The sequence below is a fragment of the Eutrigla gurnardus genome (genome assembly GCF_963514095.1).
Source record: "Eutrigla gurnardus genome assembly, chromosome: 8".
NCBI lineage: Eukaryota > Metazoa > Chordata > Actinopteri > Perciformes > Triglidae > Eutrigla > Eutrigla gurnardus.
In genome coordinates this window covers 4,778,399-4,791,489 of record NC_139922.1, presented here as the reverse complement: position 1 = coordinate 4,791,489, position 13,091 = coordinate 4,778,399, and the positions used below count along the sequence as shown (strand labels likewise).

Below are 13,091 nucleotides of genomic sequence, written 5' to 3'. Positions count from 1 at the left end.
AATTAGAAAAAGAAATGCCCCTAAAACTAGACCAACAGGACACACACACACACACACACACACACACACACACATTCTCAATAAATACCTTTGGAAAATTCCTAACTTATCTTGCAGGTATGTGAAATGAAGATAGAGGCTGAAATTTCTACACTCCAGTAGAAAGCGGTCGTAAAGGACGGCGGCATTGCGTTCGAGGGTGATCAAAGTTAGAAGGCATGTCTCTCTGGTGGATCGGCCTATCAGCCGTTCCACAGTCACGCAACCAAAAACTGACATAAACAGCAGATATCTGGTCATTTTTATTGACATAACCACAGACTGACCGGGGAGGGGGGGGACTAACCGTGCCACGGAACCCCGAGACCGCCACGTGGAGCGCCGTGATGGACGGTGCAAATGAAGCTGCGGCGAGGCAGCGAGGCCCTCACCAATCACCTCATCCATAAGGTCCGCTATCTGACTCCAGCACTGAGAGATGAGAGTGACTCCATGAGCTGCACCATCTCTTTGGCTTTTCCTATGGGGGGGGGGGGGGGGGGGACTGACGGCTATGTGGGGTTTATGGTCGGAGGGTACGAGTTAAAATCCCTTGTGTTGTGATTGAGGATCAGGGGTCCGTTTCACAAAGCAGGTTTAGTGAAAACCTTGAGTTAGTTAACCCTGAGATGAGGGAAACTCTGGTTTTTCGGTTTCACAAAGCCAGTTCAGCATAAATCTGAGTCAGTTACCCGGGTAACATACTCCGTGAACCTAACCTGCTCACTGGCAGTTTGCTTCAACAAACCCTGAGTTTCTCCCTACATGTCTCCGCCTTTTTCCGGAATCTGAACCAACTCTGAAAAAATGTGCCGTCCTTTCATCGTCAACCTAATCGATATGGAAATAAAAGTGATTCTGGCAGCTTTGCGTTGGGAGAGAATTTTGATTGCCTTTCCTTCCAATCACATTAGATATTATCTAAACAATATTCTCCGACATTTTCAACATTTCATATCGAGGACATAATCCGCAACCAGATTCTTTGCGGAGCTAGCGTTTTTGCGAACGGGAGATTTATGAAATGTTTAAGTACATTTCTGTGTTGACATACCTGCTTATACTGTTTAATATGTGAAATATGATTAAAATCATATGCCTTAGTCAACGTATTTGCACAATATTCTTCTGCTTTCAACTGACACCACTTTCTTTCTGTGCCTGGGGGGATTACACCCAATGAAAATGATCATTTATTTGATGCGCTACTTTGTGAACTACAGGAGTTGAACCCCGATCCCCTGCACCGGGGGCAGCGTTGCTAACCATTACACCCAATGTTGCTCTGCAAGGTTGAAAATAAAGACTTATTACCTTTAGATCAATAGACTGTTTCATTCAGTTATACACATTAGATCGGGCCGTAATTGTCTGCCATGCCAACTATCGCTACTTTGCTGCAGTTACGTTGCTCCGCTTTCTCAGGATGAGCTTGTTTTCTACATAAACACTCAGTAATATCTAATAACGCTCTCCCCGTTGCCATGGTGAATCGTAGTATCGGAGCTCCATTGATGATGGCTTTATAGAGTCGGTAGGCACGCGCGTAACTCAGAGTTTACATACTCAGAGTTGACTGAACTAATTCAAAACCGCTGTTCTGAAACTGAAAACTCAGAGTTGCCCATCTCAGAGTTGGTCAACTCAGAGTTCAGGGTTAGGTTCAGAGTTTGTTGAACCTGCTTTGTGAAACGGGCCCCAGGTCATACGAGGGCAGGTCTGTTTTTATTCTGCCTTAATGTTACTTGTGTTTTTAGTTTGGTTTCGTCATGTCGTTATAAAAGTGGATCTGGATTCTTGTTAACGATTTACAAACTTACATCAAAGCCTCTTGCTGTGTAAATTCAGAATGTAGCTAGCTTTTATAAACTGAACATCATCTTGTTTTGTTTGTTTGTTTTTTTTTACTTTGTGTATATTACTGCCTCTTAGTATAAAGTTACATATGAAATTTAGATTTGACTTAATTAAGGTTCATTTACTGTCTTTCTTCCAGACCTTTATGGGGCACGCTCCGTTACTTCATATTATTCCCACTTTTTTCAGTGGTGAGCAGAAACCAATATACTGAATTTAAATTGATAGGGAGAGAGAAAGAGAAGGTGAAACTATAGCATGATTGTAGTTCAGAAATGATTTTGAACAATCAAAATGAAAGCAGCAGGGGCCGCAATATCATCACTTTTAGTCTCTTAAGCTCCAGGAAATGCGGATGCTCTACAATTCCCACAAAGTCCCCGCTTCTTTCTTTTTGTCCTTGACTTTTAGTATTATCAACCTGTGTTGCCAGAGCAACCTATTCTGTTAAATTCCAAGAGCTGTGTCACGTTTTTTCTTTAATCAGCGTAATTTGTCTTGTTATGTCATTGGAAGAATAAACATGTATTAATCATGTTTTGCAGCATCCTTTAGTCCACCGTGTCCAACAATGTTTTTCTGTTGCATCAAATGCAAATATTCTGAAAGTCTGCAAAATGTCACTAATGTGTTAGAGCGATGTTCTTTATGAGGTACACTTTTATTTGTTGAGAAATGGCGTACTTGTTTTGTAGCATTTCACCTCTCAGCAAGGACGAAGATGAGGAGTCTTCATCAGATGTGTTTCATGCTGCCTCCACCAGCACGGAGGCCTCGGATCAGCAGGAAACATCCAGCAGCCTGCAGCTCCGACCGGGACCTGAGGGATGTTGTTCACACCATACTGTTGGATGCCATTTAGGCATACGTTGAGGAATTATTAACATGTATATGTTTGTGTTAGGATATGATTGTCTTTCTTTCTAAAGGAATGTTTGCATTTATGTATTTTAATTGTGCAGCATTACATGCAGAACACTTTGATAATGCAAGATCAACAGAAGATGCAACCAAACAACACGACAACTAGAGATAAGAAATGCACTTCAGTCACCAAGATAATGACAGCACAGATATCGTCACACATATATAATTATTATGTAAATATATGTACAAATTATAATATATACATCATAATATGTTTGTCATGCATTGTAATGGGATCACTCTACGTAGTAATGAAGTAAAAGTAAAAATGTATTTAACAATGTTTTGTGTGTTGGTTCATTTAAAGCCAACAGTAATTGTATAATAACCGTGATTATAATGGATAACAACTGCATAAATATATAATATATAATATTAAATACACATTATAAAATGTTTATATATATAATATTTATCATTATTGTTATGAGGCATTGTGAATATTTCAGAATGCTTATTATTACACTATAAGCAGATGCCAGATAAGGAGGCTAATTTGACTGAACGGCCCCGGAGTGATGGGGCCCAGCAGAGGGGAGCTGTTTGCTCTGGAGGCCCATAAACATCTCAACGAGCCCGCTGCGGCTGGAAGATGACTTCCTTCAACACTAACAGGATCAGAGCTGGATATAATAACCGAGTAACATGCTGGATGATTGGAAATGACACCACACGACATGATTCTCTGGAATCGAACTATGATAATACAAACGAGCACATGCTGTAAATATCTGCAGATGTGTGCTGCGGAGCCGTTTCACGGATCGGCATCACGTGGTCGGCCCTTAGAAGACAGACAGGCAGACAGACAGGCAGACAGACAGACAGGCGACGGACGGATGTGGACGGATTAATTGATTGACTGCAGACAAGCGACGGTGTCAGACTTTAGAATGAATGTATTAGTGAATAAAAGATGTCGGCACGTCTGACTGAATGAAGAGAGTTCTGAGGCAGCGTTGATTCTGCTTCACACGTTTATTTTATTAAACACGCTCCGGCTGCGCTTTATAGGCCGAAATATCTCCTAAATCGGTTTAAGAATTTAAAATAAATGTGTGTGTGTGTGTTTTATATATATATATATAGTTATATATATATATATATATATATATATATAGTTATATTTTCTGACAAAGTTAAGAATAAATAGTTGTGTGTATATATAGTTATATAATATATAAAATAATATGATATTAATGTGTTCAATATATATTTATACTGTATTTTTTTAAAATGTTTTAATTATTATTTGAAGTTATTGATGATTTAATTATTACACATTTAAAATGTTGATCTATAGCATATTTAAATTATGAAGGGCTAAATTGTTGTATAGGCTTCTGGAAGCAATACATGAGCCGCCGTATTTACGGTATTATCAGCACAATGATTGTGTTGCTGTGGACCCATAAATATCGCCCATAATCCGAGCTATCATTCCTTCATATCATACGGCGCACAAACATTTCCTCCGGCTCCTTTGACAACATGAGCGTTGTTTCCATCATCGAGCTGCTCGATTGTTTCTTACCGGGCTCTTACAGAGAACTCACTCACGTTCATCTCAGCATAGGCCTAAACATCATCATCATCAGGTAAACAACCACCAGAGAAACGTAACCATTCAAATCCCCTTAAACACCATGTGATGTAAACTGTCATGTCATGCAAGAATTCGGTGTTGATTAATTTGCACTAATTGTTTTTTTTTACAATGTACAGAACACTTGTAGACATTTTACATGAGTTCCGGTAAGAACTGAGAGAGAGAAACAGGCTCCTCTCTCCTGCAGCTTGTCGGCCCCTCATCCCGGACTGGAGTGGATCCAGTCTGAGGTAAACCCGGCAGAAAGGTGAGCTCAGGTGCGATTACAGCGCGTGCTCCCCGTCAACCCTCTCCGACACCCAGGGGCCCGGCCTCGCTCCCTCCCTCCCTCCCCACCTAGACACCGCCCTCCATCCCCCACTTAGGCCTACCTCGGAGCGGCGGACTGCGTCACGTGGTTTTCTCCCGTACAAATTTTCCAGTAGGGGAGCGAATGGGAGCACTCCCATAACAGCAATTATCAGCGACAGTAAGTATCTCCAGATAGACCTGCGGGAAGAGAAGCGCTGCGGACCTCAAAACGGAGACTTTGGGTTCGTGTATCTCCGATCAGTGCGCGCAGCTTTTACGCACTAAAAGGAGATATTTGGAGACGCTCCGCTGTGCGCCGCCGCCCCGTCTCCATCTGACTGGAGGGACAACGTTTCTCTACTGAGCTCTGGACGTCTGAAGGACCGGGCTGCTTTATCACCGACCGTCCTTATCTGGTGAGATAATGCGCTGAGAGCCCTTGGAAAGAAACCCTGGTCCGCGCAGCGAGTCTTATTATCAGCCTTTTATGTGATTCGAGTTGCTTATGATAAAAAAAATAGCGAGGAGCTCTCTATCTGCTGTGTGCTCTTTGATTTGGTTTCCGTTATGGTTATGATTTAATGAGCTGCAGGATGTGTGGGGTCGCTGATAGTCGCCTCCATCTATCAGCGTCATTTCACTCCACATCATGTCAATCACAATGCCACAGGTGAAATATGATCCCGAGCTCTGTTTTCATAAGCAAATATTAGAGTTGAACTCATGCAGATTATTGTTTGGAGGTTAACACAATGATTGTATGGTTTTAAAAGTCACTCGGAAAGTGAAAGATGCTTGGACACTTTTTACAAGATGTCTTATTCGTTTCTTCCTCATTTATTCCAAAAGGCCCAGACAGATCCTTGTGAGGAGGTGGACGGGATCACGTCCACCGGACCGGGACCAGCCTGAGAAAGCATCCGACTGCCAGTCTGTTAAAATGTATCAGAGCCTGGCCTTGTCCTCCAACCAGTCCCCTTACGTGCATGACCCCGGGAATTACATGCACCCCTCGGCCAGCTCTCCGGTCTACGTCCCCACCACCAGAGTCCCGGCCATGCTGCCCACCCTGCCCTACCTGCAGACCTGCGACTCGACCCACCAGTCTCACGGCCTCGGCGGGCACCACGGCTGGCCTCAGACCGGCTCGGACGGCTCCTCCTTCGCCCCCAGCAGCCCTCACCCTCCGCACGGCTTCTCGTACTCACACAGCCCGCCCGTCAGCAGCAACACCGGCCGCGAGGCGACCTACCAGAGCCCGCTGGTTCTCGGAAACGGCACTCGGGCGGATCAGTACGGCGGTGCGCTGGTGCGCTCGGTCGGAGGCTCCTATTCCAGCCCCTACGCCTACATGAGCCCGGACATGGGCACGTCCTCCTGGACGCCGGGGCCCTTCGAGAGCGGAGTGATCAGTCTGCAGGGCCGGCACGGGGGTCTGTCTGGGAGGAGGTCCAGTATGGGTAAGCACGCGCCCCAAAACTACATTTTACATATCAGTAAGACCAAATGTCAAATATCACCGGCAGCTGATTCTTCATGTCGACTGACTCGTTTTATATTTAATATTATATTAAATCACAATCGGCTTTTATGGTCAAGTTAATAAATTAATGTGAACAAGGATTTAAAAGCGGAACAATACATATTTTAAAAATAAATTAATAAACATATATATATATATATATATATATATATATATATATATATTATATATATATATATATATATATATATATATATATATATAATAGAGTGCAAAATGATATTTGACAATTCTAAATAATATTAATAATATTCCCTAACTCTCACCTTTTCCTCCAAATAGCCTACATCAATTTAAATGTTCTTCGTTTATATTTTATCATAAATAAGCCTATAATTTTTGTCCGTCTTTCATTATCACCAAACGAATATTGAAATCACATTTCTGGACTGTGACCTCATATGCAGCACATATTACACATTCTTTGTATTTGATATTCGTATATACGTGTGTATTTGGTTGGTGTGTGTGCAGCCTATTTGCCGCGGCGCTGTTATTTTGACACAGAGGATTATTAACAGCCTGCCTGAGATTCGATCAGTCTCAGAACAATCCCGTAATGCATGAAGACAATGGGCATTCTTCAGAAGAGAGGCTCTAAAAACAATCAATTAAACATGTAAATGTGTCCCGCTGTTTTGATGAGCGAGCTGAATCCACACGGAGCCGCTGGCCGGAGGACCGGCCCTTCTCACCTCCAGACGGCCGCAGCTCGGCCTTCCAGCCGCAGCCGGACGTTGTGGCTGCGGGAGGATTTGTGATCATCAGCCGTTTGTTTTCGCACCTCTATTATTGACTCGTTCATTATGACTGATATGATTATGACAGAATGATTCATTAACACAAGCGGTCGTGAGGTCGTTTTTTCCCCCACTTGTGGAGTAATGAGGACCAACAAGGAAGCCAGGCGGCCCGGGGACAGCTCTGCCCTGCCCGGGTGGGTGGGGTCCTCCTCGAGTCTCGCTCTAAATTGAGGGATTAGGAATTTGGGCAATTAATGCCAGGAGTCCGTCGTGTGTCAGGGCCGTGATGGATGGAGGGACCCCTGGATCCTTGAGGCTGATAACGCACCGGCCCGGGTCCTTCCATCACTCGGTCTCCCCGTTGATTCATGGAGGGGTTTGATCTCTCTTCGTCACAGGGAATGAAGGGGCTTTAAATTCCTCCCCGGCTATCCATCACGCACCGGCCCGTAACCAGACCCCCCTCTTTTTTAGAAGTCCGGGTTGTTTAGGCCTATCCCGTCTTCTCTCTCAGAAGGCTAAATGTTGTGAAGTCAGAGTTTGGTCAGACTTTTGGAAATATCATGTTACAGATCGATAAAGCATGACTGCAGCTGAACACCATTAAAAATGTCTCACGTAATATTTGCAAGAAATATACGCATAATTATGAACAAATAAATAAATACAAAACAAAATAGATGCACACAAATAAATCAACACACAGATACATATAGAAAACAAATACTAAATACGTGCATGTGTTTCTATTCTCCGGGCTGCAGACCTGATCGACGACATGGCCACGGAGGGCCGGGAGTGCGTCAACTGCGGCTCCGTGTCCACGCCGCTGTGGCGCAGAGACGGAACCGGCCACTACCTGTGCAACGCCTGCGGCCTCTACCACAAGATGAACGGCATCAACAGGCCGCTCATCAAACCACAGAAGCGGCTGGTAAGAAACAGCGCAACACATATAGACATGATGATCATTGGATCAACTATTTGACTTCAACAACCCAACGGTATTACAGCTGCTCTCGAGATTAAAAAAATACTTTATATTAGAAAATAATACTGTCAACCATGTTATTCCTGTATCATAAAATGAACGAATGAACGAAACAGCCCGGATAATGCATGAGAATTATATAAATGTTTATATATTTATATAAACAGCCAAACTGTGAAGTGGTTTGCTATTATTTGTTCTAATGTAATTGATGCTACCTGAGAGATCAAAGCAGGTAATTGGCCATTTGTGGTGTAAATGGGACAATAAGGGGTTTTATTGGTTTGCGATTAAAAATAATAATATATATATATATATATATATATATATATATATATATATATATATATATATATATATATCACTTTTATATAATATAGTCCTGCTTTATTTATGGGGGATCTTATTTCATATCTCATTTAAGATTCTTTTTTTTGTCACACAAAGACTGAATACGTGTGTGATTGAATACAAAAGCAAAATGTAAAGTGAGTCAAGTATGAGAAGTTTAAACATGATGATTATCAGGCGATAATCGTGACATGAAGTGTGTATATCATCCCATAGTTGTAAACATTTAGAAAACCCCTCTGTGGTGGTGAGGTGAGGGTGGCTGTTAAGGTTTCAACTCACTTTCCCAGGAACTCTCTGGAGCAGCTGTGAGTTACCCTCCTCCTCCTCCTCCTCATCCTCCTCACCCTCCTCCTCCTCATCATCCTACTGCCTTGTCCTCCTCCTCCCTTCTCCTCCTCCCTTCTCCTCCTCCTCCTCCTCCTCATCCTACTGCCTTGTCCTCCTCCTCATCCTCCTGCCTCCTCCTCCACCTCCTCCTCCTCCTCACTGGGCCGTTTTCCCTCTTTATTTGTCCCACAGTGACCTTGCCCTTGGACGGGCCGTTTTCAGTCGAGGCTCTCTGAAGCAACGTGACTTTTGCTCCACACTCGTGTGCAAAACCAAGTTGATAGTCAGTCACGGTGTGAGACAGACAACATGTATTCACGTTATCTTTAAAGGTTGTCCATCTAATGAGTTATGAGAATATTTACATGTGGATGTCTCAGGAACACAGAGACGTGACTCTGCCTGACCGCTTTGAGATGTGAGTTTCAGCCAGCAGGAGTCAATCAGCTGTCCTCTCCTCCTCTGTACCTGCAGCAGACCACCTCTCGCCGGGCGGGCCTCTGCTGCACTAACTGCCACACCAGCACCACCACACTGTGGAGACGCAACGCTGAGGGGGAGCCCGTGTGCAACGCCTGTGGCCTGTACATGAAGCTGCACGGGGTAGGTCACACCAACGCACGCACACATGCATGAGTCCAGTGGTGTCCTGATGCTTCGGTACGACTTCTTTTTCCATCAGTAGCAATGAGATTACACTACAAAACAAGCGTCATGTTTTGGCAATACAATCACCAGTTAGGTTTAGGAAAAACATCCGTAAAAAAAGAAAGAAAACTGGTTCCCTGTACATGAAACTAATATGTTACTTATTATTACATTTTACATTGAGGGCCTTCAGCAGATGCTTTTGTCCAAAGTGACTTCCAATCAGTACATTTGTCAGGAGAAAGTGAAACAGCAATATATGGCTGTCAGTACAGTCAGGATGTCAATAGAACAAGTTTCAAACACTCCCAATTGCTAGCTTAACCCATTACTGTGTACAACACAGATAGCTTGGGTAAGAGGCTACACGATGTAATATTTTTTCAGTGCCAGGACGTACGAACATACAAGTTAGTGCAGAAGCCTATGGTGGACTTGCTATGAGACTGGGCTGTGACGCCACAGTTCTTCTTTTCTTGGCCTCTTATCTTTTCTCGGCCTCCTATTCAAACCCAGTCTTCTCATGGCCTCCCCCCAACAACCTGTGTGTAAAACCTCTCCAAGGGCATTGTGGTCATTGTTATCGGAGCGGCGGTGTGGGAGGGGAGCTCGTGTGGGTTGTCATGACACCGTGGCCTCATGCTGTATCAGGGACTGGGAGGCACACCAACTAATGTGTTTGGCTCTCCTCCCTACAGGTGCCCAGACCTCTGGCCATGAAGAAAGAGAGCATTCAGACAAGAAAGCGCAAACCCAAGATGCCCAAGAATAAAACATCCATAGGTAGGTCCGACAGACGGATAGGGGGGAACAACGTGTTGTGAACTTAACGTACAGTTTGATTCACTGCCATTTCTTCTTTAGGATCCTCCACCTCGGACACCAGTTCCCCGTCCTCCCTGTCGGTCTCAGAACACGCCTCGACCATTAAGAGTGAACCCAACATGACCCCTTCACCCTACGCCGGACACACGGTCACATCGGCCAATCAGGTAGACCTCCTTTGCATGCAAATGTACTGTATGTAGCATAGAAATCAAATACAAGAGACATTCCCGTTCAAATAATCGTAGCAGGGTGGTCAGAGAGGCGGCCATATTTCTAGTAAACATCCGACTTCTGCATCAGAGCATGTGAGCAGAGCGAGAGCGAGTGGGGGGGATCTATATTTATATACATATTTATATTCTAAAGGAACGGAGCCCTATATATATAGCGGGGGGGGGGGGGGGGGGGGGGGGGGGCGTTACTGGAGTTGAGCACTGACCGATGAAGAGCGGAAAAGCCTACCTGGGGGGGTCACAGTCAATTTGTAGCATAGCGACGGCAGCTGTTGAAAACACCAACAGCTGGAGCAAAACGTACTCAAACTGTTGTTAATAAGGGTCTAAACAGCTCTCTTGTTTCTGCTTTTCTTTCAATGCTCTTTGGAATATGTTCACGTTCATTTAATAGATTCACATTTTTCAAATGACGTTTAAGCCACTTTGATTTCGTTTGAATTTGTACGTTATATCGGATCGGTTGAAGCTGGACTTTTCACCGTTCACAATGCTTTTAACTATCTCAATAATTTACAATATTTTATAAACCAACCGTTTATACATTATTTTAGCCAACTCTTCAAACTCTTTATCCATTACATTTAGCTTTTTATTTCAACTGTTTAGTTTATTTTATTTTCACACTCTATCCATTACTTTTAGCAACATTTTAGCTAACTCTTCTGACGAACATTATTTTTCGCTAAATATTTCTTCTAATTATCACCAGAGAAGTTCTCCTCATGATGAGTAATTTCGCTGTTTCGCCATCAATGATTACTTTTGCTTTAAAAGTCTCTTTCCTCCCTGCAGGCGACTTCTCACTTGGACAGCACGGGATCGGGACATGTGGACATTAAATATGAGGACTATCCCTTTACCCCGACCTCCATGGCCCCACAGAACACCTGGTGTGCTCTCTCTCAAGCATGAGGGGCCGCGACCGGACTGTAACTTCTCCTCTCCACTCTGGAGCTGTGGACAAACGTGTCGCGTAACATTGAATTGGGTTTCTGTAGTATCGATGGATACACGTGATCTCATCATCAGGATCATGACCTAATCCGCTTGCCGTACTATGAACTGTAACATGCTGGCAGATTCAACACAGCCTCACCTGGATCATTCTTCGGCCTCACATGGACACAGGGTACCTGTAACAGAAAGGATGTGTGTATTATCCACAGCATGCCGAGGCAGCAGCTCAGTCAAAGGCCACAGTTGAACCCCGACTAAACCTTCACCCAACAAGCTACATTCCCTCCGCGGGACAACAAGAACTTCCTATCACTAAAAGACTTTTTTGAAGAAACACAGCACCGATGCAAAGACAATCAAGTGGAATGTAAAAAAAGACATGGATACATTAACCTCTTTCTATAGCAGACGACTGATTTTAGTCTCATTCAGTCGTGTTGGTGTTTGTTGATATGACCCTCCCTGCTTTCTGGTGTTTTGAAGAACATAGAGCATATTATTGTCATCACAGAAAGGAAAGAGTAAAATGACCAGAAAATACCTATTTTATGGCTGTTGAACATGTCTCATTACAAACATGTAGATGATTAACTTTTATAGGCACATTATTTATGTTGAGATAAGGACAGTAAAAAGTCATGGTGGACAGTAAAACCAGCCAGTAATAGCCCGCTGCTCACTGCTGGAGAGCGGCCTCTAAGCTATGATGCTTACATTGTGTGAGTGAATTTACAAGATATAAACCACATTTACTCATTTGGAAATCAGAACCAGTCACTGTGATTCTGATATCATGACGACATATCAGAAGTCTATCATTTTACTGTTATAATATTTGACATAAATAAAAGTGCAATGACTACATTTTTCATTGAACCAATTGAAGGCACATGAAACAAGTGTGAATGATGTTAAACATAATAATCTAATTTTATTGTCTGTATTTTGTTAATATGTAAGGGAAATTTATTGTTAAAATGTTCTAAACTCCCTTAGTCTTTCTCTTCTTCAATGCTCTTTGGAATCTGTTCAGGTTAATAAATTGATTCACATTTAATTAATTTGATTCATGAAAATATTTCATCCTGTTTTTACATTACTTCTACCTAACTATTTCAACTGTTAAACATTACGTTTACCTCATAATTTAAACTGTTTATACATCACCTAACTATTTCAACTTTTTATACATTACCTTTACCTAATGATTATTCTTTATTGATTAATTTTACCTAATGATTCCAACTCTTTATTGATAATTGATCTGTTTATAAATTAGTTTAAATGACTCATACATTAATACATTATTGTTAGCTAAATGTTTCTACCAATTATCAATAAATTTAAGCTTCATCGAAAATGTATGTTTTGTAAACCCATTTGGCTTGACCACAAAATCATAAATTCTATTATCTATTATTTCTATAAGGTGATTTATTTCTATTGACAGTAGAATCCCTTCAGCTGAAGGCCATATCATCTATCATTTACTATTAGTTTCTTTCTCCTTATTCAGATCCCCACTCCATTGTCTATTGATCATTTCTGCAAATATGTTTGTGCATGTATGTGTATAGCAAAGCTTCATTTGCCAATGTTCTAATGCAGGTGTATGTAAATGAATGTGTGTGTGTGTGTGTGTGTGTGTGTGTGTGTGTGTGTGTGTGTGTGTGTGTGTGTGCGTGTTTGTGTGTGTGTGTGTGTGTGTGTGTGTGTGTGTGTGTGTGTGTGTGTGTGTGTG

At 42.6% G+C, this 13,091-nt stretch overlaps 1 protein-coding gene across 3 annotated transcripts; it reads left to right on the top strand.

Annotated features, from left to right (window-relative positions):
• Positions 1 to 4,825: 4,825 nt before the first annotated feature.
• On the top strand, positions 4,826 to 12,407 carry gata5 (GATA binding protein 5). Of its 3 annotated transcripts, none has more exons than XM_084015152.1 (7): positions 4,826 to 5,139; positions 5,573 to 6,183; positions 7,774 to 7,943; positions 9,156 to 9,284; positions 10,028 to 10,112; positions 10,194 to 10,321; positions 11,186 to 12,407. In XM_084015152.1, the coding sequence occupies exons 2-7, from the start codon at positions 5,664 to 5,666 to the stop codon at positions 11,303 to 11,305; spliced, it is 1,152 nt and encodes a 383-aa protein (XP_083871278.1). In that variant the 5' UTR covers positions 4,826 to 5,139; positions 5,573 to 5,663; the 3' UTR covers positions 11,306 to 12,407. The 3 variants fall into 3 exon arrangements, with proteins under 3 accessions (XP_083871278.1, XP_083871277.1, XP_083871276.1); XM_084015151.1 differs by lacking the exon at positions 4,826 to 5,139 and adding an exon at positions 5,316 to 5,393; XM_084015150.1 differs by lacking the exon at positions 4,826 to 5,139 and having other exon boundaries at positions 5,366 to 6,183.
• Positions 12,408 to 13,091: the final 684 nt, after the last annotated feature.